The 26506-nt window shown below is 41.4% G+C and overlaps 1 protein-coding gene across 4 annotated transcripts in view; it reads left to right on the forward strand.

Annotated features, from left to right (window-relative positions):
* TESPA1 (thymocyte expressed, positive selection associated 1) overlaps window positions 1-19654 on the forward strand; it is a 28356-nt gene extending 8702 nt beyond the window's left edge. For 3 of the 4 annotated variants that reach the window (XM_042448032.1, XM_042448033.1, XM_042448034.1), the window contains 7 exons: window positions 4688-4730; window positions 7578-7627; window positions 9372-9425; window positions 11540-11576; window positions 13946-14047; window positions 14942-15150; window positions 18096-19654. In XM_042448032.1, coding sequence (XP_042303966.1) covers window positions 4688-4730; window positions 7578-7627; window positions 9372-9425; window positions 11540-11576; window positions 13946-14047; window positions 14942-15150; window positions 18096-18739 — 1139 coding nt within the window. In that variant the 3' untranslated portion in view covers window positions 18740-19654. The remainder of the gene's footprint in view (window positions 1-4687; window positions 4731-7577; window positions 7628-9371; window positions 9426-11539; window positions 11577-13945; window positions 14048-14941; window positions 15151-18095) is intronic. The other variant, XM_042448035.1, reaches the window with a different exon arrangement.
* Window positions 19655-26506: the final 6852 nt, after the last annotated feature.

The following is a 26506-nucleotide window of genomic DNA, read 5'->3' on the forward strand; positions in this document are numbered from 1 at the left end:
ACTCTGAAAATATAAAAGTTAGCTAAGGGGCTTGACAGATGGGCAGAAAGGGGCGGTGAGGTGCAGGCCATGGCAACCGCATGGCGTGGCCTCTGCGCGGCAGAAAAAGAATCATGACAGAACAGGTGGCATTGATGCACTCGCACACCATGATGATGCCCCTCGTGTGCTGTGCTGTTTGTACGCAGCTCATGAGGTGCATCATTGGCACGCGGACCGTTTGGATGCGTATGCGTGCTAAGATGGTGCCTGGACAGCATGGTAGGGCTCGGGAGCATGCGGATGTTCACTCTCCTGAGCCCTAATTTCAGCCCCAAGCCAGTGCATAGCACCAGTCTATACCGGGCCTATAATGGTTGCACTGCAAAAGGATTGAGGTTATCCTTATGTTACAGTTGCAATGAATTTTAGTTATGCCTTCATTACTGTAAAAGCCTATGAATTGCAAATAGCCTTTTAAGCCTTGCCCACCCCACCTGACATATTTTGGAAGGGGAAAGATTTATGCAAGTTGTGTGATCACCATGGCCTACACCAGGGATGGAACACAGTTGGCCCTGCATGTGCAGAAGAGTCTGTGATCACCTGCCTTTAAGGATATGGAAAAAGACACAATGTTCTTATCACAGTGGGGGACACAATGGAAGCATACCCACTGTAATAAATTCAGATGGATGCTTCTTCATCAGAGTTCAGTTTGCAGGAAGGAGACTTTTCTAAAAATTCAGTTCAGAAGCTGACTGTGTCTAGTACTCATCAGTTCCCGCATTATTTCTTCTGGAGTGAAATTCCTAAACAGAGGCATTTTTATTCCTTGTCCAGGGCTGGGGAAGGTGGGAGCATGCAATCCTTCAGATGTTGTTGAACTGCAACTCTCATCATCCTTCAGTATGGGCTATGCTAGCTGGGGCAGACAATACAGTATTTGCAATTCACCAACATCTAGTGGGTTACAACTTCCAGTAGTCACCAGCCAATTGTAGTCCCCAAAGTCACTGTTCTAAGCTCTGACCTGCCACTGAACAGTAATTGTAGTCTCAAAGTAACTTTTCCAAGTTCTGCTCTGCCACTGAACAAGGAACTCACCCCATCTATTTAGTCACGCATACCTTCTCTTCTTGAGTCATTTTGTTCTTTCCACCACCCACGTGGCTTTCTTTTTTAAATCTTTTACACTTTTGCTTTGTCTACTACAACTGCAGGAAAAGGAATGGGAGGAAGATAGTGCTATGTGTGAAATAATACTTGGTTCACATTACATAACTAAGCACAGCAAAAAAACAGAAGCCTTTTCTGGGTGAGGGGAGAAACTTTCTTCACTTTTCAACATAACATTTCTTGTTGATGTTGTTTAGGGCAGTGGTTCTCTAACTTTTTACCCTTGCGACTGCCTATGGGAATCAAAATATTTTGTTTGGTTTGTGTGTATATTTTTGCTCACACATTCATGTATATTCCTGTTTTAACATTTTGTAAGGAAATAAGATTGTTCAAATTAGTACAGCTTTATTGAAATAAATTCAATACTTAACTCATGTGTAAATTTTACATATACTGTTTCACACACAGCCACATTTACATGCACCAATGCACACAGATATGTACACGCCCAGGCTGAATCTGCACTGCAAACAACACAGTTTAACACCATTTTAACTATCATCCTATGGAATTCTGGGACCTGTAGTTTGTTGTTGCTCTAGAGCGCTTTGACAGAGAAGGCTAAACATCTCACACAACTACAACTACCAGAATTCCATAGCACTGAGCCATGGCAGTTAATGTGGCATCAGGCTGCATTATTTTTGCAGTACAGATTCAGCAGATTCATACTTTCTTTCACTCAGACACATACTGATTTACTCTCTCAGACACAGAATAACACAGAAATGTTTATTCTCAGGGCAGTAATTGGAAGAGTGGAAGTAGAAAAAGCGGTGGCTCAGGATAGGCCCCACTAGAGGCCATGATCCAGTGAGCTTCCTCACTCTCCTCCTTCTTCTCTACTCAAAGGAGGACAACAGCAAACCTCCTCTGAACAAATCTTGCCAAAAAAACCCTCCCATGTTAGGGTAGTCTTAGGGTCACCATAAATCAGAACCAACTTGGAAAGCACACAACAAAGAACAGGAAGGGTATTGTTTTGTCCTCCTCTCCATGGGAGCAAAATGTCTTTGGCCAGTCCAGGGAGAAAAACTGAGAGACAGATAAAGGTTTTGTTTTTTAGAAAAAGGGAATGAAAACATGGATGGAGGAAGAGCTCAGCATCTTGTTCTGTTATTCCCTGGAAAATGTGGGGTGGGAGTGGGTGGGAGGTGGCTTACGCCTTATCTCATAATCTCCAACATTTCATGGATGAAAACTGGAACACTGTGGCCATGCAACGTCAGTGTGGGATCAAGTGGGCAACAGTTAGTAATTAGAGTCAAGAGAGGCTGCAGGAGTTTGCTTTTGCCTGAGCCTCCCCGGGAAGGGCCAGATTACACTCCCTCCTCTTTTCTCTCTCTTGCTGAGTTAACTGACTGCAAACTATTGTTGCAGTTTGAGCTCAGTCTGCAGCAATGGATGTATGCTGGAGGGGAAATGGGGAAAGTGGAAAGAAGAGAGAGAGAGACCAGGATATTTTAAATGTAACTGAAAAAGAAGGACAACAGAGGATTAGATAGGAATGTCCCTGCCAAACTGAGACAGTTTCCCCTCCCAAGCATGCATACCACCACCTGTTTATTCATCCCAGGATGAAGCAGAAAGTGGCCCCTTTGGCTGGAGGCCTAGGACCTGCCCTTCCAAGCCCAGTTGTAGCGGCACCTTTCTCCCACTCACTCTTTCAGCTCTGGAGGTTGCCTTCTCTCTCTCTCTCTCTCTCTCACACACACACACAGCATTTTGCATGCCAGCGACCAACACAGGGGCATTCCCCCTAGGCTTTAATCCTTGTTGTATGACAAGCTGGCATGGGTTGTTTTGACGCGTTCTTGAGGAGAGGCAAAAAGCAGTCCCAAGTAGGAGTCTTCAATTAATTTCTTAATTTCTAAATTTGACTAATTTGACTAAAATTTGTCCACTACTCTTGGTTCTGTGTGAGGGTGGAAGGAGAGGTTTTTGTAGACAGTCCACGGAGGCTGAGAGTGGTAGACCAAAGGCTCTCTTCTGTCTTGTGGGAAGTCACTTTTCCTGTTTCAGGGCCAAAGATAACAGGCCAATTGTCACGTAGTGTGAGCCTGCAATGGTGCCTGGACTTTCACAGATCACTTGTACAGGGAAGTGCAGGGGAGTCATAGTGGGTGGGAGAAGGAGCTTTAACTTCTTTCCCTCCCACCACTAAATCACTTCCCTATGCCTGCTGTTCATAAACTCTCCTTCTTGTCTATGGGAACTTCTTTCAGCTCCGAATAACAAGCACAATTTGGCCTTTACTTAGAAAGAGATTCTGGAACCTCAGACAGAATAAGAGGGAGGGAAGTGATAAGCAGTGGCAGTATTGGGCTGTGTATGTGTGTGTGTGTGTGTGGGGGTGCAGACCACACTGTGTGACACTCCAGAGAAGAGGTGACACCTAGGAGCTTATCGCACCACTTTAAAAAGCGACTTACTGCTCCCAAATTGAATTCTAATTTGGGCTGCACCCTGGTTCTATTACATGGCTTTTCTCTCCAAATCTGCCATCTGAGTACAGCCCGACTGCAGCCCGAGTTTCTTAATGCACTTTGGCAGCCAATTTTCAATGTCGGGAGCTTTCCACTTTGAAAAATGGCTGCCAAAGCATGTTAAAGGACCCCCCCTCTCTCTCTCACTCTCACTCTCTCTCTCTCTCACACACACACACAGTGTTGACAATGCTTATCACTTCCCTCCCTCTCATTCTGTCTGAGGTTCCAGAATCCACATCTCTTTCTAAATAAAGGCCAAATTGTGCTTGTAAGTCACTTTTTAAAATGGTGCAATTAGCTCCCTGGTTTAGCTCTACTCCTCCTTCAGTGCAAGAGAGGTGAATGCATATCCTTCCTGGCTGCTCTGTTGCCAGACTTTATTCATTGAGAGGAAGCCTGGTGACAAAGGAGAAGAGGGATGAGTGTGCACCCTTCCTGACTTCTCCATTACTAGGCTGCCTCCCTGGAGAGGAAGCTTGGCGATGGAGCAGCAGGAGGGGTGAACTAACACATCCCTTCTGTCTTTTCCCACTGCTTCACTTGTCCGGCCAGGGTAATGCAGTGGCTGGGTATGGACGAGAGGCAAGGGAGTCTGTCATCAGCTGGCAACCCTATTTAGGTAGCAGGCAGCTGGGAGGTTGGGGAGAGGGGGCAGGTTCAAGTTAGCAGGAAGGGTGGGGCAGATACCCTTGTTGGCAGCCATCTAGGCCCTAGCTAGTGATGCCACGACCAATAAGTATCCCTTACCCCAACCTTCCCTTACTTGAGTGCCCTTTCAGTGCTTTGGACTACAGTTCCCACCAGTTAACACCATCTTGATACTTGCCAAGCTGGACCATGGGAGGTGTAGTTCAAAAGATCTGGAGAGTACCAGTTTGGAAAAAAGATGCCTTCATCTCCCCCCCCAAATTATCTTGTGGACAAGCTTATACGTGATTGTGCTCATCTGTCTCCCATAGTTAGAAATTTCATGAAAGGATGGATGGAAAGCCACACAAATAAAAGATGCTTCTTCTTTTTCTGTATCTTTCAAACAGGGATTTCATCTGATAAGATTGAGAGCTGGCTGGAGGAATGCAGGTGAGTCTACCTATGAGAAATCCTGTGTCTCAGAGGTGGTAACAGGTAAACCTAATAGATTGGATGATAATGGAATGCTTAAGGCTACAGCTGTCTAGAAAGGGTCATTGTGACACTGAGCCAAAAAAATCAATATCTGTATTTCCAGAAATTAAGAGTTGGTTTCTATATGCATTGCTGAGTAAATACATCTTGGGAAAATGCTGAGCTCCCTTTGTAGAGAAGAGTTATTTTTTGAAATGACAAGGAATTAAATTATATTTCCATATAACTCATTCACACATATGATAAAATGTTTGATTCCTGGTAGATTGCATGTAATGTTGCAGCTCACTGGGAAGGAGATGTAGTGAAGGAAGAAGGGGGGGCAGTTTCTTTAAAATATGTATTAATATATCCTTCAAAATATAAAATAACAAAAGAACTCCCCCTAAATCAGTAGTACTAAAGATGATTTTAAAGAAACAAAACAGAATACATGAGAGATCATGCCAAATGGACAGAGTTGGAATTAGATCTCAAAGATCTGAATTTAAGCCCCATCTATTTAGCAGACTCACTGGACCATGAGTCAAATGGCTTCATTTGAGAAGAAAGTTGCCATGAAGTGATTTTCCCTTTCAATATTTTTTTATGATCAAGGGGCCTTGTGATACAATTCCCAAAACATATTGTAAAACAAAACTGCAGTTTCTTAGCCTTAACAAGGAAGTGTGTTTTGAAACATTGAGACGTCCCATAATTATCAGGTAGTATGGCTGTTGCCATACTACAGAACTAATGCAATTTGAAATTGCTTTTACTCTCATGATTGAATCCTATGGAATCCTGGGATTTGTAGATGTGGCACCAGAGCTCTCTGATAGAGGAGGATAAATATCTCCCAAAACAATTGAATATTATCAAAGACCATGACAGTTAAAGTGTGCCAAACTGCATTAATTCTGTAGTGTAGATGCAGTCTATGATATTTTGTATCATTCAGCAAAAGCAAAGAGATGAGAGCCTTTTGTCTTTTCCATTATGAGTGTCCCCCCGCCACACAGTGTTTTTCTGTATAAAGTAGCATTTTACACAAACACACACACACACAGATTGTGCAAACAAATTCTGAATGAAAAATGTAGTCAAAAATGTCCAAATATTCTCAACACCTCACCCAGCTGGCAGAAAACTTCTGTGATTTTTCATTCTTTCAAGCAAGAACAAAATAAAATCCCTAATCTCAGCATAGCCAGGTGCAAAGCCTGACCTGGAAACTCTTCCAGGCATTTTTGCAAGCTCATTTGGCCAGAAATGAGACCAAAGGCAACATTGAGCCATTTCCCACTTGTCCTAATAAGCACTTACCTTGCAGAACTAGGGACAAAATTGTGGAACAAAATTGGCCTTCTAATTATTCCAATAAAGGCTTTATTGTGTATAAAAGTTTATGGATATGGTACATTGAACAGAATTCAGTTAGGGACATATGCATGCATGATAACTCATGCTACTCATGCAAGGTTAAAAAGTCACCATTGCACAACAGACATATGCTGCTGATAGTGGAGGAAGCAGAATTGTTCAGACAGCATGTTCACCTGTGCCTTGTCTTTTCAAGTTACACATTGTATATTGTGGCTGTGCATCTTATACATTGCATTATGATTATGCATTGTGATTGTAGATCTTATACTTTGCATTGTGCTTGTGCATCGTGCATTGTGCATTGCGTAATGGCATCCAGTTATTGACATGTGTGGGATCTAAATGGAAGACAGTTTTCGAGGGAAATGTGTTTTTGAAAGGTAAAATTTCCAGAGTTTGTACACTCAGCTGTCATCTTACTTATGCGCTGCATCTGCATGGATGTCCACTGGGGGGTGCAATTGTATAACTCATAGTGAAACCTATACACAACAGGAGATAATGTGTAATCAAATGCATCTTACAATTTGGTTGTCCCTTTGCCTCATGGACAAACAAGTTGCCTAAGCACTGCAGAAATTTGTTGGAAATTTCCTGCTCTTTCCATGGAAGAGTCCACAATAGTTTGCGCATACAAATGGCCAGATTAAGGCAGTTGGCAGCCCTGGAACAGTTTCATCAACAGTTTCTGTCTTCCCCAAACTTATAGTGCAGAAGAGACAATATATGTCATGATCATGGGTGGAAGGAAGAGTTAAACTCACCTTTGTGGTGCACAGTGATCATCATAAAGAGAACGTTAATGTGGTGTAGTAGTAAAAGAGTGTTGGATTATGGAAGATCCGGGTTCTAGTGTCCTCCTTGAACACACTGGATCATTTCTGATTTTGGGAACTAATTACGATCAAGCTATATGGACATATTTGATTGACATTTGCATAGTCAAATAAAAGGTAAAACAGGAATTTCTAGGTAAGACTGGAAGGCAATCCAGCCTGAAATCCTGAAGAAAGCCATTACTGTCAGAATTGACAGTATTGAGCCAGAGCTAGATGAACCCTTGGTCTCATTCAACTTGAGGTAACTACCTATGAAACATATTGTGTGCCCTTAGGCCTGAGGGAGAGGCCTCTTAAGGTATAGACTGGGATCTTTGTTGTTAGATCATACATCTAAGGCCAGAAGAGTAATTTTATTAGCACTGAAAATGCACTCTAAAATGTGTGAAGCTTAAACACTGGCATATTTTGCTTTAAGAAAGGTCTCCCTGGGTGTCAGATTGTGTTTTGACTTTAATCTACTTGAATCTTCTGTTTTATATTTTGCCTGGGGGGGGGGCTCTATTTGGAAACTAAGTGGTTGTAGGTTATGTAGAATTACCTTTAATTAAATTACAATAAAGTAATTGTAAATGATGTGACTTTCCATTTCTTTCAGCTCTTCAGTGGAGCCCTTGGCTGAGAGCATCCCTGCCCTTTTGGCCTGTGGTGAGTGTTTTCCACCTCTTCTGTTATTTGCTGCAGGGATGGGTAACCTCTGGGGATCAGTGAATTGGATACTCCAAGCCACGGGGGTGATTTTGGTGGTGTGATGCCAACCAGAGCAAAACACTTTCACTGTAAAAGAAAATATGAATGAAGTGTATATCTTGCCTTGAAGCCAAATTACAGCACTTCAGGGCAGCTTGCAGAAATTCAGTTTCAAAGGAGGATACATGATGGAGCATTCCCTGAGCCCATGTTTTAAAATGAACATGTTTTGTTTGTATATGTGTGTGTTGGTTGTTAACATTGCACTGTTGACATACAATGGCAACTTTAGCAGAAAATGAGGTGCAGGGAGATAGACAGAAATGTATGTGGCTAATAGGCTGAGTGTTGTGCTCCTTGGATTTTACTGTGTCTGTCTTTCTGAGAATAAAGAGAGAGAGATGGGCTTGAATATTCCTGGGTTGTCATTCATGGGGCCCTCTGGATGTTGTTGGGCTGGAATTCAAAGCAATCCTCACCACTGGCTGTATTGGCTTGGACTAATGAGATTTGCTATTCAAAACACCTGGAGGGCTGTCAGATGCCCAACTTGCTGGAACAGTGTAAGGCTCCTTCCTTCCTCACAAAAAGTCTGGCCAAATATAGTATCAGGGCTATGTGCACTAAATACTAAAACTATTTCACATAGTTTTATATTTTATTATAATCTACATTCTGTTTTTTAAAAAATGAACCCTGCAACCTGAATATATAATCAAATAGAGCAAATTTTCATGATGTCTCCTGTTTGCAGAACTTACAGAGCTTCTGCTTATCATCTGGGAAGAAGGAAAGTAACTGTTCAGGGCAATGACCCTGGTACTGGAAGTCTTATTCACCAGCCCCTCCTCTGATTCATGAGATTTCACTGGCCATTGCCTGCAAATCAAGCAGCCTATTAACTTAAACAGTAGTGCATCTTAGTATTTTTTTTCCTCTGGACCAGAGGTTCCCAAACTTTTTTTCTTCATAGACCACTTTCAAAATTTTACAGGTTTCGGTGGACCCCCTGCTGCTACATTTCTACGATATTCCCAAAACTCATAAAAAAATGTGAAGATTAGACCCCCCTAGACCCCTGTCGAGTCTGGACTATGAGCCCTCCTGTCATTTCAGTAGCCATGAGACATACAAAACACACTTCTTTTTTGTTTCCCCACCACCCAGTTTGTTCCATGCTTCATATCTACTTGATATGCTAAAACAAGAAAATTTGGTGCCCACACCAAGAAATAAAACAACCTTGGCTGCATCACCACTGCAGAAATAAACCATCTTGACACCACTTTAGTGTCCATGGCTCAGTGTTATGGAATGATGGGAATTGTAGTTTTGTGATACATTTAGCGTTCTCTCTCAGAGAATGCTGGTGTCCCAACAAACTACAATACTCAGAATTCCATATCATGGAGCCAAGGCAGTTAAAGTGGTGTCAAACTGGATTATTTCTGCAGAGCAGATGCAGTCCTGGATTATACAATCTGTACTATGTGTGTTGTTGACTTCTCTGTGTTATTGTGGAATTATATAACCCTTAGCCAGGCCTCTCTAACAAAGGTTATATCATGCCACATGCCTGATAACATTTCATAGAGCAAGCCACTTAGTCTGTTGACCTTAATCCAATCTTGTTTCATCTTCCTTGAATATACTCTTCAAGATCATTGGGATGATTGTGGGTTGGTGTGTTTTTCTTTTACAGGATCCTTCAGCAACAGAACCAGCTTTGAAGATGATCTTACCTTGGGAGCAGAAGGTAAGGAATGAGAGATGTAATGGGAAGTAAATAGACCTTTCTGACATTAGGTGCAATATCAGTGTCAAGAGAGGAGCTGGTGTGGTCCTGAGGGCACTCCATGAACAAAACAGCAAAGAATTCAGTATTAAAAAAAGTTTGCCATTGGCTAAAAGGCAGGTTTTTAGCCTTTCCTCTCATGGTGAGAATTGTCCAATAATATTCTACATTGACTACTTAGTTATCAATGTGTAATGAAGTAATATCTCCTGGGCTGAATCCCCAAACCCAGGATTCAGGACACCTGGAGGGCTGTCAGATGCCCAACTTGCTGGAACAAGTTGGAGGTTTGTTCTGTTGGCGATCAGGACACAAGAGGAGGAAGTTTGTAGCCCCATCCCAACAAGTGAGGCTGTGACAATCAGAAGCAAAAGCCCCATTGCAATTCCTCAGAGAGCGCTGGCAACATCCTCTTCCTTGTGCTCTGATCACTAGCAGAACAGACATCCTTTGCTTGATGTAGGTGCTGACTGTTAAGGTGGGCTGCTGTGAATATTTATGATCATGGCAATAGTGCCACGATTGTGACTATGTAGTTTTACTGAACATGGAGCAGTCACAGATCTGTAACACTAGTTTATTAATCCATAACTGCATTACCTCCCCCCATTTTGCTCATCTTACTGTCATATCAAATTAATGGAGCCAAAACAGGGTTCAAGTTGTTAATCTGATGTAGCATCCAGGAACTTTTGTATGATGAGTTTTGTCTTGCTAAAGCAGTAAGATCTCATACTTTCAAAGTTTTGAGTTCAACTACAGAGTCCAGGTGTTTATGGATTTCAATGTGTTCCCTGTCCATTTTAACCTGATTGTTGTTGGCATGGTCCAGAATTTCAGTGTTTTCAAATAGCATTTTATGCCCAGGATGGTTTATAACATGTTCTGCTACTTCTGATTTTTCTGTCTGACCCAGTCTGCAGCATCTCTAGTGTTCCTTGATTCGTGTTTGAACACTGTGTTTGGTGGCCCTGTGTAGACATGTCCAAAGCCACAGCTCAGACATCAGACTACAGGAGTGAAGACAAACAGCCACCCAAAGGGAAAGTATTTTTACCATACATCAAAGGAGTCACAGACACAATAGAGAAACTGGTGAGGGAACACAACCTCCAGACAATCTACAAACCCACCAAGAAAATCCAGCAAATGCTGCACTCAGTGACGGACAGGAGAGACCTTCTCACAGCCACAGGAGTTTAGCACATGCTGTACAGCTGTGGACAAGTCTACATAGGGACCACCAAATGCAGTGTTCAAACACAAATCAAGGAACACGAGAGACACAGCAGACTGGGTTAGCCAGAAAAATAAGCAGTAGCAAAACATGTTATAAACCATCCTAGACATAAAATGCTGTTTGAAAACACTGAAATTCTGGGCCATGCCAACAACGATCAGATTAGAATGCACAGGGAAGCCATTGGAATCCATAAACACCTGGGCAATTTCAACAGTAAAGAAGAAACCCTTAAATTAAACAAAGTTTGGCTACCAGTCCTGAAGAACACCAAAACCAAGACTCAGCAAATGCAAATGAAAACCACTCAGGGTGAGGGAGTTTCCCAGCTGACAGTCGATCACCCTGCTGGTGAATCATCAGAAATAAACTCTTATAGAACACGGCCTCATAGCCTGAAAAGCCCACAAAAAAACCTATGGATGCCAGCAGCAAAAGCCTTCAACTTCCCTTTCCTATATCTGTCCCAGATGGGCCTATGGCAGTGATGAGACTGAGACAAAGATTAACTTTCTCAACTTGGGAAGCAGATGAAATTGCTATTTAGCTTACAAACTGAACTCTATTCTTGGATGTGCACCCTAAATTAAGTGCCAATAGATATTAAGTGCCAGTAGGTTTCTTGGCAAAAGTTAGTGAAGGTTACTGAAGGGCTATAAACAACAGTAACAGACCAGAACTCAAAATGGCTGATGGTGGGAATGAGATCCACCTTAACTCTCTATCATCAAAATCAAGTTATTTTGCTTATTATATGCTTCTTGGCTGACAGCTAATTAGGGAGGCATTTGGCATAAATATTGTTCATAAACACCTTTTCTTCTTTTCTTTCTAGCAATGTTGCTACTTGACAAAGACAGAACTGAGTCCAGGTAAGTGGTACAAGCCAAGAAGCTAATCCTTTCTGGAGCAAAGGTTTTGTACATCTCGAAATTCAGCATTGTTTCAGGATTTAATTTGGGTTTTTTAGGAAAAAATTCAAATTTTTATTCTAAAATTAGGGAGGCCTAAATGGAACAGTGGCTTAAATACCCCAAAGGCACCAGATCCTGTCTGATCTTGGAAGCTAAGCAGGGTCAAAGACAGCTGTGGTTAGTACTTGGATGGGAGACTGACTACATATCAGGTGCTGTAGGTTGTATTTCAGATGAAGGAACTGGTAAAACTACCTCTGAGTATTCTTTGCCTAAGAAATCTCTATGAAATTCATGGGGTCAACAGGCAACTTGAAGGTGCACACACAGAGAATAGCAGCAATTAAGTATACAAGAGATAAATAACGCCCTTTTAAAAAGCTTGTTACCATAGTAAAATTAAGTATACAAGAGAGAAATGTGGATTTTAATGTGTTCTAAGCCGCTTTGATTGTCTTGTCACAGAAAAGCGGGATATAAATAAAAGTTTTATTTTATTTATTTTATAAATAATGCCCTTTTAAAAAGCTTGTTACCATAGTAAAATGTGTAAAATGGAACTTACTCTCGAATAAGCGAGTATAGGATGATAGTCTAAATATTTTATCATGGCTGTGAAATTTAAAGTAATAATTAAGCACCATGTATACTCATGTATAAGTTCACCTCATGTATAGGTCGAGGGCAGGTTTGGGGGGAAAATTATGGATGAGGATAAAACATGTAGCAAAAGATAGAAAAAACAAAGGAAAAGAAAATGATATAAAAGAATTTACAAACCCCTTGCAGGCATGACTGCTTGTGCGTACCTTAAAGGCTGGATGAGTGAGGAGGAAACTACAGTAAATGGTAGCTGTTTGATGTGTGGAGGAAGCGACTCAATGTGGGCAGGGCTGAAATAAACGCATTTATGTCAAAAAAGGATGTAAAGGCAAGAGTACAGTAGTAATTCTTATCAAAACAGGAACCATTCCCACCTCTGATTAGAGTGACAAAAGGCGACAGCTTAATCTTTCCCAGAAGAACCTAAAAAGCTCTCTCATTAACCCTCTCTACTCAACATCTTTTGAGAGGAAGCACCAAAGAACCACCACCATTGTTTTTCCACTCAGATGTTCAAAAAAGCCAGAAATAAGAAATGCTATGTTACAAATTATGTGATTTAACAACTGTAAATAAAAATATAAAGATAAACTGGGGGGGGGGAGCCAGAAGTGGTCCTGCAAGAGAGAGAGAGTAGAGAAGGTCAGTCTTTCTTTTGGGTTCTCCCAAGACAGACTAAGCTCTTGCCTTTCACTGCTCTACTCAGAGAAGGGTATGGTTCCTTTTTTGATAAGAGTTATGGTAAAGTACTTACATCGACCCATAGATAAGTTGACCCAGTGTATTTTTGGTCAATTTCTTGACTAAAATTTCCAGACTTGTACATGATTATGTTTGTTGTTGTGTACCTACAAATCATTTCTGACTTATGGAGCCCCCAAAGCAAACCTATCATGGGGTTTTCGTGGCAAGATTTGTATAGATGAGGTTTGTCGTTGCCTTCCCATGAGGGTGAGAGCAGGTGACTTGTCCAAGATCACCCAGTGGGTTTCATGGCTGAGCTGAGAATCAAATCCTGATCTCCAGACAAAGCTGAGTACACTTTACCAGTTCTTTTCATATATTCTACTGCAGGTAACCTAAGCAGCAATTTGGTGTTATCAAAGCAAGCAAATGAACCTCATTTCTCTTTTTTCTCTGGGCATCTGGGTAAAGTGTGGATGATAAAGGCTAGGTCTTTCCAAGTAGCAGTATGTGTGTACATGTGTGCATTGTGCACTCATTATTCAACTTTATATCTGTTTAGCTGTTGAGTCTTCGCTAAAGAATTTTAGCAATTCTCATCTGGTGAGCACAGACCATAGGAAAGCAGCTTTTTGAATGACAACTCCCAGAATCCTCCAGCCAGTATGGCAGAGGATTCTAGGAATGTAGTCCATAAAAGTCACTTTCCCCAAATTTGTAGGGGGATACTGAGTTTCCTTGGTTTGAGACTCCTTAAAAATGACACTTTCTCAGTGGAGAAGGAATAGTTATTAGATCATTGTTACTGTGGTTGATATAGACTCTTAATTCAAAGATGGAGAACATATCACCCTCAATGATGTCGGACATTCCTATATCCCTCACTATTAGTTATGGTGTTGGAGAAGGGGTTTATGAGAATAGCAGTCCAATAAAATCTGGAGGGCTATGTATTTCCCACCCCTGCATTAGTGGGTATCTTTTTCCAGGCCAGATGAGACGGGGCAGAGAGCTTCTTTTCATTGTTTTCTCTTCCATAGCAGGTTCCCAAAAGGTAGTGAATGGCCTTCTCATCACATTAATCTGGATCATAGCATGGCTTCCAGCGGCATCTCAGCCAGCACTAACAAGACTAGCTCCAGGTAAGTTAGGAATATTTGGGAGAAGCTTTGGGTTACCTATGGCCTTTGGCAGCTGCTGGTTTCCATGTTTTTGAGGCAGTGAATCTATTGCAAGCTTCTCTGTGAACTTTAAAGGAGTTATCCAAGGTGCTGAACTGATATTTTTGGTGACTGGTGATGGACAGGGTTCATTATGCCTTCTCTGTAGATGCTATTAGGTAGCAGTAATATGCCTTGCTTTGCCAATAAACTCCAATGGAGGAGGAAGAAAAGGAGAAAGAAGGAGTAGGAGAGTAGGAGTAGAAGTTGTTGTTTCATCACCTTGGATAGCTCCTTTAAAATCTGAAATAAAACGTGCAGCCGATTCACTACACCTCAATATGAAAGTTAGCAGGCATTATTGCCTACTTCACCATACCACAGTGATGACTATTGGACTGGGAATATATGGCTTAAGGGCCTTGTACTCCAAATGTACTGCAACGCATTAGGCTAAGCATTCAGTTACAGTTTAACCTAGCTCAAGAGATTGGTGTGAGATCAAAATAGCACTAGTGGTAAATCCCAATTCTCATAGCTGTTGTTATTTGAAAGAAGATTGGGGAAAGAATCCAACAATTCATCAAGCTCTTTTAATTGTTAGAACAATTGCATGGCATCAACATAAGGGTATATGAATCTCTGAGGAGTGTGTGAAGCACCAAAATAAGGGCAAATTTGTGCAGACATTAAGTCACCTACTTACTTGGAAGTAAGCACTACTAAACTTGAACAATTAATGGTGTTCTGGTATTGTCTTAGACTGGAGCTAGGTAAGAGTATGAGTCAGTGGGTATAGCTGATTTTTTTGTGGAATGTAATGATCAGTTGGGACTTTGCTATATTCATACATTCCCCGCCTCCTTCTCACTGTAGTATCTCAGAAGTGTTAGACCTCTGTGAAGCTGATGCTGAGACCATCCTCTGTAATTTGGGCTTCAGCCAAGAGGAGCCACAGGCCACATCTTGGATCCCAGCCCGGTTCTTCTCTGTGCCATCCCAGGCCAAGGGCATTGATTTCCAACTTTTCCTGAGAGCCCAGGTGCAACGGATTGAGACAGAAGATCCCTGTTTAATCTTAGCAAGTAAGTGTGGCAGGATGGTAGTTTTGTGCAGTTGTAATCTCAAAGGGAAAACTGAGGTCTTACTCTCAAGAGAAGCCACAGCTAAGTAGCAGAGCACATGCTTTGCCTGCAGAAGGTGTTGGGTTCAGTCACTGGTATATCTCTGGTCCAAACTCTCAGGGGGTGGGATAGAGCTCTCCTTTTGCTTTAGCTGTGATCCTGCATTAAGCAGGGGATTGGACTCAATGGACCATGAGGCCCCTTCCAATTCTAGGATTCTATGACTCCATGACATCTGAGAATCCACTACTCATGTGAGTAAACACCACTGTCCTGGTTGGACAAGTAATGTAGTCTGTATATGACATAAAAAGCAGAAGGGGTATAGAGAGGGGAAAAAAGGAAATATAGCAGCACCGTTAAGGTTGTTGTTGCTGTTGTTACCTTAACACCCCCCCCCCCCCAATATTGGGACTCAGAGCAGCTTACAGTCTAAAAACACAGAACAATTAAAAACCTACAAAAGTAACAATTAAAATGGAATTAAACTATTATAATATTACAACACAACTAACTGTTTTAATTTTGATATAAGCTTTTGTGGATATAAACCAATTTCTTCAGATGCAGTACCGAGTGATATCAAAGCCTCAGGTTAAAAGGGCATGTTTATTCAGTTTTGGGAGTGGGATTGATTGTAACAGGATCCTGAAAGATGCATCCTGTCTCACTCCCAAAAATGCATAAATATGCTTAATACCACTCAGTATTGCATCCAGAGATGTGAGCTTATATACATGAAAGCTCATGCTTAAATAAAAACCAAATAGTTGTAAAGGTGCTGCCACATTTCTTTTTCCCCCTCTTCCCTTCTTTTTATGCTGCAAGGGACTAACATGGCTACTTCTTTAAAAACTACAAGTATAAGTCATTTCCAGTGTTTCTCCAAAACAGTAGTTCCCATGCCTGGGTCCTTAGATCTGGTTGTTAATGCTGGGGGTGGGGTGGTGTTTTTTTTTTTTTTAATTCATCGAAATTCACAAAATTCAAGTGTGAGAGAAAGATGGATGAAGATTCTGTTTTACTATGTTTTCTATCTGAATGTATCAAGATTCATAAAATTTGAATGGGAGACAAAGTAAAACTTTACCATCCAGATGTGTTTGTGCTGTGACTCTCAGCATCCCCCATCACTTGGTTTAATCTGGCTGGGATTGCTGAGAGCTAGAGCCTACCAACATCTGGAAAGAGACAGGTTATCTACTCCTGACTTTTGGAGGGAACAAAGCAATAAGTTGGCCCTTTGATATACATCTTTTCTGTCACTCAGGCCTGTTACAGACTGCCAAAATAAAGCTGCTTTGGGTCTCTTTGGAGGTATACTATTTAAATGATGCATGGGTCCTAAGAGTCCGGAGGTTGCGCCAAAGCTACACTCTGTTCCTAAGCACTGGAGTGCAGCTTTGGTGCAGCTTCCGGATTCTTAGGATGCATACATCATTTAAATAGCATACCTCCAAAGAGACCCGAAGCAGCTTTATTTTGGCAGTCTGTAACAGGCCTCAGTGTTAAATGGCTGACAGAAGGTTGTGGGGCCTCATGGTAGTTCATGAGTAAAAAGCAAACCTACAGTTGATCTATGCCCTTTATTAGAGTGAACCTAAATGGCATAAAAGTGTGTAGAACTCTTCATTCAGATAGAGTCTGGAGAGAAAAGGATAATTAAAATCTGATAATTAGGTCATGAAGTCTATGGGAATGAAGTCTGCATTGAAGTATTGCCCCAAAGTGAAGACTGAATGAATCACTAGGTGAAATCTCACTCATTTAAATCAAATTATGAATATTACCTTGTTCTTGGTGAGGATGGAACTCTCAGTGTAAACCTCTCTTCCATTGGGAGAGATATTCAGGACAATCTTGTCTATTCTATCTTATATTAGGGCATCTGAACACTTACAGCAGGGGTAAGCAACTGTGGTGGAGAGTGAGGGATGCAGCTGGAAGTCTATGGGGACCATATGGACTCCCCCAAATGCCAACCTTTTCCCCACAATGAACCCCCCTCCACACCAAACAAAATAAGGTGTGTCCAGAAATTCACGCATTGTTTTGAAACGTAGAGTATTTTAGATGTTCAAACAATATACACAGTTTTCCTGGAGAGACAATTCACTTTTTTATTTGGGATGTGTGTGTGAGCTAGACAAAAGGTGGTTCAGTCAAAGGCTGTAAAGCCAGCCACTGCAGCCCAGTGCCTCCATTTTATCTGTTCTTATCTACCTTTAGACTCTCCTTCTGACCCTAACTTGGGTGAGCGTGGGCTTTCAACTGATAATAAACTCCTGCCTCAGTTTGTTATACGTTCTAGGAAAAGCTTGGAAATGTTACTGTAAGATTAACTTAACATTAATGTAGCAAAAACAATTAACCTTGATTATTTAAGGGAACTTCATCAAATTAATTCATTACATTAATAGTTAATCATTAGGAAAACGTGCATTTAAATTCTCACAGCAAATCAGTTAAAATTACTAAAGTACTAAACTATCAACCCTCTCTGAAGTCAGGAATCGAAAGAATTTATAGTAAATTATCCCATTAACATTGCAATCCTTTGTTGATTTAAATGAGGACTTTAACATGGCTGTTTAAATTGTTATGAATTATGGGAAACATTTAAATTTAAACAATTATTCCCCAGTTCTGATTACAGGCACTGCTGCATCAAAATAAGTTTTTTGACCATTAAAAAGGAATTGACTTTCTTTCTTTCTTTCTTTTTCTGCTTTTCTACCATACAAGACTCAAAGCAGCAATGATTAGGCGGACAATGAGATCAGGCCTAGCGTAAAGGGTATGCAGAGTCTCTGTCATGTGGGTGGGAGACCATTTGGATCTAGATAGTAGGTCTCCTTGGATTGCTATTGTTCTTCTTCTGACTCTGCCCACTGTTTCTTTCACAGGTCGGTTCAAGCAGGTCCAGACTCTGGCTGCAACGGCTGATGCATTCTTCTGTCTTTACTCATACGTGTCTAAGACCCCTGTGCAGAAGATTTCACCTGCCCACTTCTTCTGGGCCTTCCCTGAAATACCAGCTTTATGGAATGCTCCCTCCAGCCCTGAGTCTCTCACTCCACTCCAGCGCCTGCAAAGAGCTGTTTCCAGGATGTGTTTGTACACCTCACCCCGACAGAGTAGGCTCCCAGGGGTGTCTGAAATGCAAATTCCCGTGAGCCGCCTGGAACGGATAGTGCAGGAAGTGATGGCAAAATCTCGCAAAGACAGGTTGGATGAGGCTCACACAGTGACTCCTGGAGACCCCTTCTCCCATACCAAAATGGAGAGTGCCTCTTCAAAATCAACCATGGCAGAGTCAACTCTTGTGGCTTCCCCCTGCTTCTGCTGTGAAGCTCAATCTAGGGAAAAGACCGATCTCATATTGCCGGGCCTACGGCAGTGGTTTACTTCTTGCACAAGTGGCACCAGCAGGGATGTTCCAGATCACGATGGCTATCAAGAACTCTTCCATTACAGTCATCTATCTCCACCATCAGTTTCATTTCCAGATGAAAGCAGTGAGGACTCAGATGAAGAGTCTTCCGAGTAAACAGAAAAGGGCTCTGCTGGAAAGGAAGACTACATGGACTCCTTACCAGAGTTGGTATAACATTACAGCTCAGAGAGGGAGAGCAGTGAGCCAGAAAGCTGATGGATGAGAGGTCACTTAAGCAATGAACTCAGTGGCAGGACAATGTGTGCACTTCAGGCATAGCTTTAGCCCTTCATTTGCACTAGGCTAGGCCAACCTTAATGTAAAAGCTATGGAAAGAGTGTTGGAGAAGCTGTTAGGATTGCTGAAAGAAACATGTAAATGCTGAATGCTATTATTGGTTTAAATGGTTTTGGGGACACAGACCCCAGAGGTTACCCACCATTTTGAATGGTAGGGAACTTAGATAATGCTTCAGAAATAGAAATGTGAGAAGCTGACTCATAGTGCACCTGATCACTGGTCATTTTAGCTTTCTGCTGTCTACTTTCAACTGACCATGCTAGAGGTCAAATCATGAGCCTTCTGCATGCGAGGCATGTATTTTTGCCATTGATCTTTTAATCACCAATATCATCAAGGCTCTTGAAAATATTGTTCCAGCACTCTAGGGAGGCAGAGGTTGGCAGCTGTACATAGAATCAGCTTTCTTGATTCAAGGAGGCAGAGAACAGTAGACAAAGTTCCTAGCACTACAGTTGTTTCAGGGGTGGCGAACATATTAAACAACAGAAGTTGCTCAGGTGGGGACAGTGAGGGACGCTGTAGAATTCAGGGTGGATTTTGTTTACTTTTTCCAAAGAAAGACAGCTCTTTAGAATGCCTTCGATGTGCTATGCTCTTCTGCCAAAGGAACTTGGTTCATTTATACTTTTCTAAAAATAGTTTTGAGAATATTAATATACCTTTACTTTTTCATGATTATTTAAACATTCCCTGAAAAAATAAAGTTTTCTCATTTCTTTGAATTACTATTGGGCACCTTCACTGTCAACTTTATTTATCAACACCTGTGGTGATGTGGATTATGTGTGATCCAGCATGGTGATGTCATTCCATTCACTATATGATCCCTGTTTGGCTTTGGGGTATGGGCAATTTTGGGGTAAGGAAACAGGAGCAGTTGCAGCAAAGGAAAAGACAGCACTCAGTGAGGCTGGGGAACATATCAATATTCAGACAGCCAACAGTGCAATCCTATATAAGTCTGTGAAGTCAAAGGCTTTCATGGCCGGCATCCTTAGTTTTTGGTGTGTTTTTCAGGCTATTATGCCATGTTCTAGAAGAGTTTATTCCTGATGTTTCGTTAGCATCTGTGGCTGGCATCTTCAGAAAAATCTCCAAAACCCCCACAAAAAACTATATAAGTCTACTGAAGCAAGACACATTATGTTCTCTGTTGCCTATTCTGTAAGTACTCTGTGGGTGAATCCACACAGTAGAAATATTGCTGTTTAATACCACTTTATGTGCTACATCCTATGCAGTCCTGCGATGTGTAGTTTTACAGGGTCTTTAGGCTTCTGTGCCAAAACTACAAATCCAAAGATTCTGTAGGATGGAGCCATGGCAGTTAAAGTGGCATCTAACTCCATTATTTTTGCAGTGTAGATGCACCCCTGTATACACTTGCATGGGATGAGAGTAACTTCATTGAATTCAATGGGCATTACTTTTGAATAGAAATACATATTTGTGCTGTAAATTTGGGGAGGGGGCAAATAGTTTCTATTTTTCTAAAACTGTCAATTATGACCAAAATAAATTTGAAATTGGAAATATTAGCGGGGCTGATCTAGCTGCTTTTTCCCCCCAATGAAAGGGTGAATTTATATGGCCCATTTTATACTTAATCATGGAAGGGTAAATTCTACTGTCATGGCTTTTTAGTTTGTATACTTGTTGGTTCGGGCTTTACTTTATTTGCCTGTGCTGAAAAACTGCTAAGAAAAATATATCATAATTTTTAATCACCATTCCCTATTCATCTCTCCTTTGAGGAATATAGAGCGATGGCGGTACCAGTGTCTGTGTCAGTCCAGACCTTAAAGGAGCTATCCAAAGTCAACTGTTTCTTCCAAATAGGGGGAAATGCCACCACAAAAGTGGATTCAGCACCCCCATTGACATGGGTTCTACCAGTAGAAACACATAAAACAAGTTGTCTGGCATGGCTCAACACTCCTAACAAATTACATGGGGATTATGAACTGCGTGTGACCAGCCAGAGAGAGGATCTGATTTTTCATACAGGTCTTCTCGGAGTTTTAAAGTCGGCTACAATGACACTGTCATTCATAACACTGGCCTTGGTTTTTGGAAGCATTCTCCATTTGAACATGATGCATGAAAGGTGGGAGAAGGGAAAGTAAAAGCAAGCATGTTCCTCAAAAAAAATTTTTTTTTGGCTGCATCTAATCTCTACTTTATTAGTGTTGCCATCCAGCTTCATCTGCAAATTGCCCATCCAAGGACTCAGTTTCAGGCCAGGTAAATTCTTCTGGCTGCCCCAATCCTATTAGCGTCCCATTAATCCACCACCTAGAAAACCACTGCTTCCACCACCAAATAATCCACTCAGCAGACCACCCAGCAGACGTTCAGCATTGCCATGGTTGTGGTGAGCCTCACGATTTCCTGCAGCTGGAGAGAGAGAGAGAGAGAGAAAGAGAGAGATGGCTTGTGTGGCAGGAGCTGCTTTCAGAAATGCTACAACTCATGAATATTTAGCAATGTGTGACAAAAGGCCTGCCTGAGGTTTTTACATGAATTTCATTCCTTCAGATTTTTCATAGTGTTTATCCTGGAGAAATGGACACCAAGTAGCAAAATCCTCTGCTCTGTAAAATAAATATTTGCTCCTAGTCTGCACAAGCTAAGGAAATAAGAAGGCTTTGATGGAACAGTGGACTCTTTCCTCTTCTCTAGAAGAGAAGCTGGAAGATGAGAAGGTGTGTGAACCCCTGATGGCATTACTAGGTCCTGTCCCATTTGCAAGTGTGCCCAGGGGAGGACCATGTGGCCCTCCAGATATTGTTGGACTGCAGTTTCCATCCACCCTAGCCAACATAGCGTCATTGGTGAGAGACTGAGGGAGATGGGATTCAACATCTGGAGTGCCACATGTTCCCTGTCTCTGCCTTGGACGAATGCTCCAGTGCTTGGAGGATCCCTTTAACTTTTATGGGCAACAGCCACTGATCAATTCATCCTACAGATTTAGCTAGCATAGAATCGTAGAGTTGGAAGAGACCACAAGGGCCATCCAGTCCAACCCCCTGCCATGCAGGAAATCTCAGTCAAAGTATACCTGACAGATGGCCATCCAGCCTCTTTTTAAAGACCTCCAAAGAAGGAGACTCCACTACACTCTGAGGGAGTTTGTTCCACTGTCGAACAGCCCTTACTGTCAGGAAGCTCCTCCTAATGTTGAGGTAGAATCTCTTTTCCTGTAGCTTGCATCCATTGTTCTGGGTCCTAGTCTCTGGAGCAGCAGAAAATAAGCTTGCTCCCTCCCCAATATGACATCCCTTCAAATATTTAAACAGAGCTACCATATCACCTCTTAACCTTCTCTTCTCCAGGCTAAACATCCCCATCTCCCTAGGTCATTTCTCATAGGACATGGTTTCCAGGCCCTTCACCATTTTAGTCACCCTCCTTTGACACACTCCAGTTTCTCAATGTCCTTTTTTTTATTGTGGTGCCCAGAACTGGAAACAGTATTCCAGGTGGGGCCTGACCAAAGCAGAATACACTGGCACTATTACTTCCTTTGATCTAGACACTATACCTTTTTCCGTTTTAAGTGCAGTACCTTACATTTCTCCCTGCTGAAGTTCATTTTGTTAGCTTTGGCCCAACTTTCCAGTTTATTCAGGTCATTTTGAATTTTGATCTTGTCCTCTGGGGTGTTAGCTACTCCTCCTAATTTGGTGTCATCTGCAAATTTGATGAGTATCCCCCCAAATTCTGTCATCCAAGTTATTGATAAAGATGTTGAATAGCACTGGGACCAGGACAGAACCCTGTGGCACACCACTGTGGCATAGCCAATGGTGAGGTATTCAAGGAAATGCAGTTCAATAAGATCTGGAGGACTGTATTTCTTCCCCATCCGTATATCATGTATATCACCATGTGTCCACGGTGACCTGCCATATTCCTCCTAGAATTAACCACAAAATGGTACACAGACACAAAATGTGAAACTGGAAAAGCATTCAGTCAAAAATTGCACTATTCTAACACCAGTAAGGAAGTGATTCTGTCTCCCTACCCTGATGTGGGTAGTCCTGAACAAATGGACTTCAAAGAGAGAAGTACAAAATCATTGAGCAGCAATACATCAGGAGAGCTGACTTTTTCCCTGTGGTCTGAACAGGTCTTTTTAAAAATATATAATAACACTGAATGTGTCAATCAGCTCACCAATGCAATGGCTATGATGATATCATCCAACATTTTATTTACCCAGATATTTACTCTTAGGTTTCTACTGCCACCAGCCACAGATGCTGGCGAAATGTCAGGAATAAACTCTTCTAGAACTTGGCCACATAGCCCAAAAACCCCACAAAAAACTATAATCTACTAACATAGTTTACAATCCCCACTTCACCTATACCTAAGCATGTGGATCCAAATGCATCAACTGAGTTCCACTTTGTATGTCTAACAAAGTGTTCCTGAAAATATAAGAAAACCTGCACAGACATCCCTTTTCATATTTTTAGTGTAGAAACAATGTAAAGGGCCCATTGCAGTGGGAGTAAACATGCCAGTTATGGTTACTAGGTAGACTGCTCTCCCTTCATAACGGTATAAATAACAGAGGAACAGAAGAACGTTGCTTGCATGGAAACACACAAACACATGGAGTAGTTCCTGCAGCAAAGGAATCCCATGTACTGCATATCCCTGGGCACCCCGACTCTGTGCTCCTCATAGGTGAGACAAACATTTAACAAGAGAATGAACCTTTGTATCCCAAGATACTTACAGGAAGCATGGCGATTTTGTTCTTGCTCTAAAGAGGGAAAGAAGGGAAAAATCAGAGTTGGCTCAAGCTGTTTTCTCTCTTCAGAAAATCAGCTTGCCTGTTCTCTACTGGGATGGGCCATCAGTGGTAAACTGAATTCCCCTTTCAGGGGGTTCCTTGCTTCCATCCCTGTTCCATAAAACTGGATAATCTTTTTATCCTGCTCTCTCTTTCTCCTTCTCCCATACACACACCCACACACCCACATCCACACCCACACTCAGTACCTCCTGGATGATCCCCTTATACTGACATCAGTGCCTCCATTCTAGTGTCTCTCACCTATACTATTAGGGCTGTTCAGTGAAACCTGACAGATGGCAGGAATGTGCCTAATCTGCAAGGGCAACAAATGTCTTCTGAAAATTCTTCTTTTCTGACTCTAGGTCCCAGCTGTAGTGACAGCGCTTCAAATAACTGCAGATGAACATGTCCAGCTACCGTTTTTTAAAAAATTGATTTTTATAAAATGAAACAAAAAACAACAACAACAACACTGTTTTCTTCTATCTCTACAATATACAATTCATTCTTGCCTTTACATTTACAATCAAATCCCCCTTCCTCCTATCCTAAATTTCCAATGATGTTGTATCTATCTACTTTTTGAAATGTTTTTTCTATTGCTTTATAATATTCTTGCTATTCTACATCTTTCTATTGGTTTGTCAGTATTCTTCTCATCGGAATACAGATTTTTTCTTTGTCTATAATGTACATATAGTCTATACATATATATCAATGAACATATATACTGTTTTTAAATTAAAATATTCTTATCTGTATGCCAACTCCAATATTATTTCTTCTCCCCTTCAATATCCATATTCAAACTTGTTCTGTTAACTTGTGAGACTTATAACTGCCAATTCACCCCATTTCTCTCTCCAAATTAATCTGTTTTTCATGTTTATCTGATTCTAGAGAGGAAAAAATGAGAAAGTTCAGAGTCTGCGGCTTTCATGGCTCATTGGTATCCAAGGCAAATTCATTTTGCTCCCTTAATTACATCTGTTTCCTTATTGAAGTGAGAAGTGGTATATAATCTCCTCCAAGTTCTTGTCTGATTGCATCCATCCTTTTGTTCTATTTAAATGAATGGAAGAAAGGAAAAGGTTGCACTCAACTAATGAAATTCCATATATTATCCCTTATAGGAGAAGAGACCTCTACTTGAGCTTTTAGGGTATTGCTGTCAAATAACAAAATATTAGACAAAATATGCCAGTGGTCTGACTCTTGATAAGACATCTTGAGAGATATGTTGGCTCATGTAACTGAGCTGCTGTCGAGTTTTCATAGTCTTATTGATGTCAAGCCAGTTCTGGGAGGAGCTGCCTAATCCTCACAGGCTGAAAAGTATGAATGTCACCAACTGACCTGCAGAAACCAAGGCAAAGGTGAACCCGGCCAACACAAGGAGGACCCAAATCTTCATGATCGCTAATGTTGAGAGACCTTCAAAAGAAACTGATGGAGAGAAGTGAGCTGAGCACTGCAGTGCCTGATGAAAGTTTCTCTCCCTTATAACCATACAAAACACCAATCAAAAGTGTTGGCAGAGCTGACACCACACTATAAAGGGATTAGAAAACAAGCACACCCTTTAATGAAAATGCATACAATTGGCACCAAGGGATGAGAAAGCCTGTGATAAACCTATGCAACATGGCACAGATCATGATGTAATGGAAAAGTGCTTATACTATCACTCACTAATAAGTTTCAAGACACTTTCCCACAAGTGGGGAAAAACTACAACAACACATAATATAAACACTTTCCAAGGGAGCACTCTGACTTTAAGATTCCTGCCACTGAAGACCAGAGTTAAAGGACCTGGCCCTGAGGTCTGGGGCGCCTAGGTTGGGACATAAGGTCTTTGAAAACTGCATGCTTCTTGAATGTAAGGAAACCCTGATTAGGAGAACACTAGAGTGAGGAGAATGTTTGCAGTTCAAAACTCATTTCAAATAAAATTCATACACAGTATCTTTTTTTGTACAGAATAATTCATGAACTGTGAACAGTCTTTAATAACTGCACAGTTTTCCAAGACTTCCTCACAGGAGAAAAATTGCTAGAGTTATGAATTGCTTCATAATGATTATGAATTACATAAATATAATTATAGATAATATAATTATTGTGAATAATTATGATAAAATTAGATAGAGCCCTGGGGGTACAGTACTTAAATGCTGGTACTGCAGCCAAAATGTTTTGAGTTCGATCCTGCAGGGTTCCAGGTTGACATAACCTTCCACACTTTCGTAGGTCAGTAAAATGAGTACCTAGCTTGTTGGGAGCAATTGGCTAATACATTGTAAACCGTTTATGAGTGCTAAGCAATATAACACAGTATAAAATTCTAAGGGCTATTGCTATTGCTTCTTTAGAGAACAAAATTAATGAAAAATTACATACCAATTTTGCAGTTCCTCGCTTGTTCCAGAATGTCTCCCTTTCCAGCTCCACCTTTCATTAGAGGTGGAGAATGAATTGTTGAATAGTGAATGGATCCAGATCCTGACTGTGTGAGTGGAAAATATAGGATATAGTTTCCCCCCATATATTTATGGCATAAGAACACAGGGCTGTGCTGGAACAAATGGAAAAGCCCGATCTAGCATCCTGTTCACACAGTGGCCCACTTGTTGTCAATAAGAAATTAACAAGAAGGACTTGAGTGCAACAGGACCCTCTTAACATACGTTCCTTAGCAACTGAATGGAACTGGTGGAGTCTCTTTCTTTGGAGGTTTTTCAACAGAGGCTGGATGG

This window comes from Sceloporus undulatus, chromosome 2, assembly GCF_019175285.1.
Source record: "Sceloporus undulatus isolate JIND9_A2432 ecotype Alabama chromosome 2, SceUnd_v1.1, whole genome shotgun sequence".
Lineage (NCBI taxonomy): Eukaryota > Metazoa > Chordata > Lepidosauria > Squamata > Phrynosomatidae > Sceloporus > Sceloporus undulatus.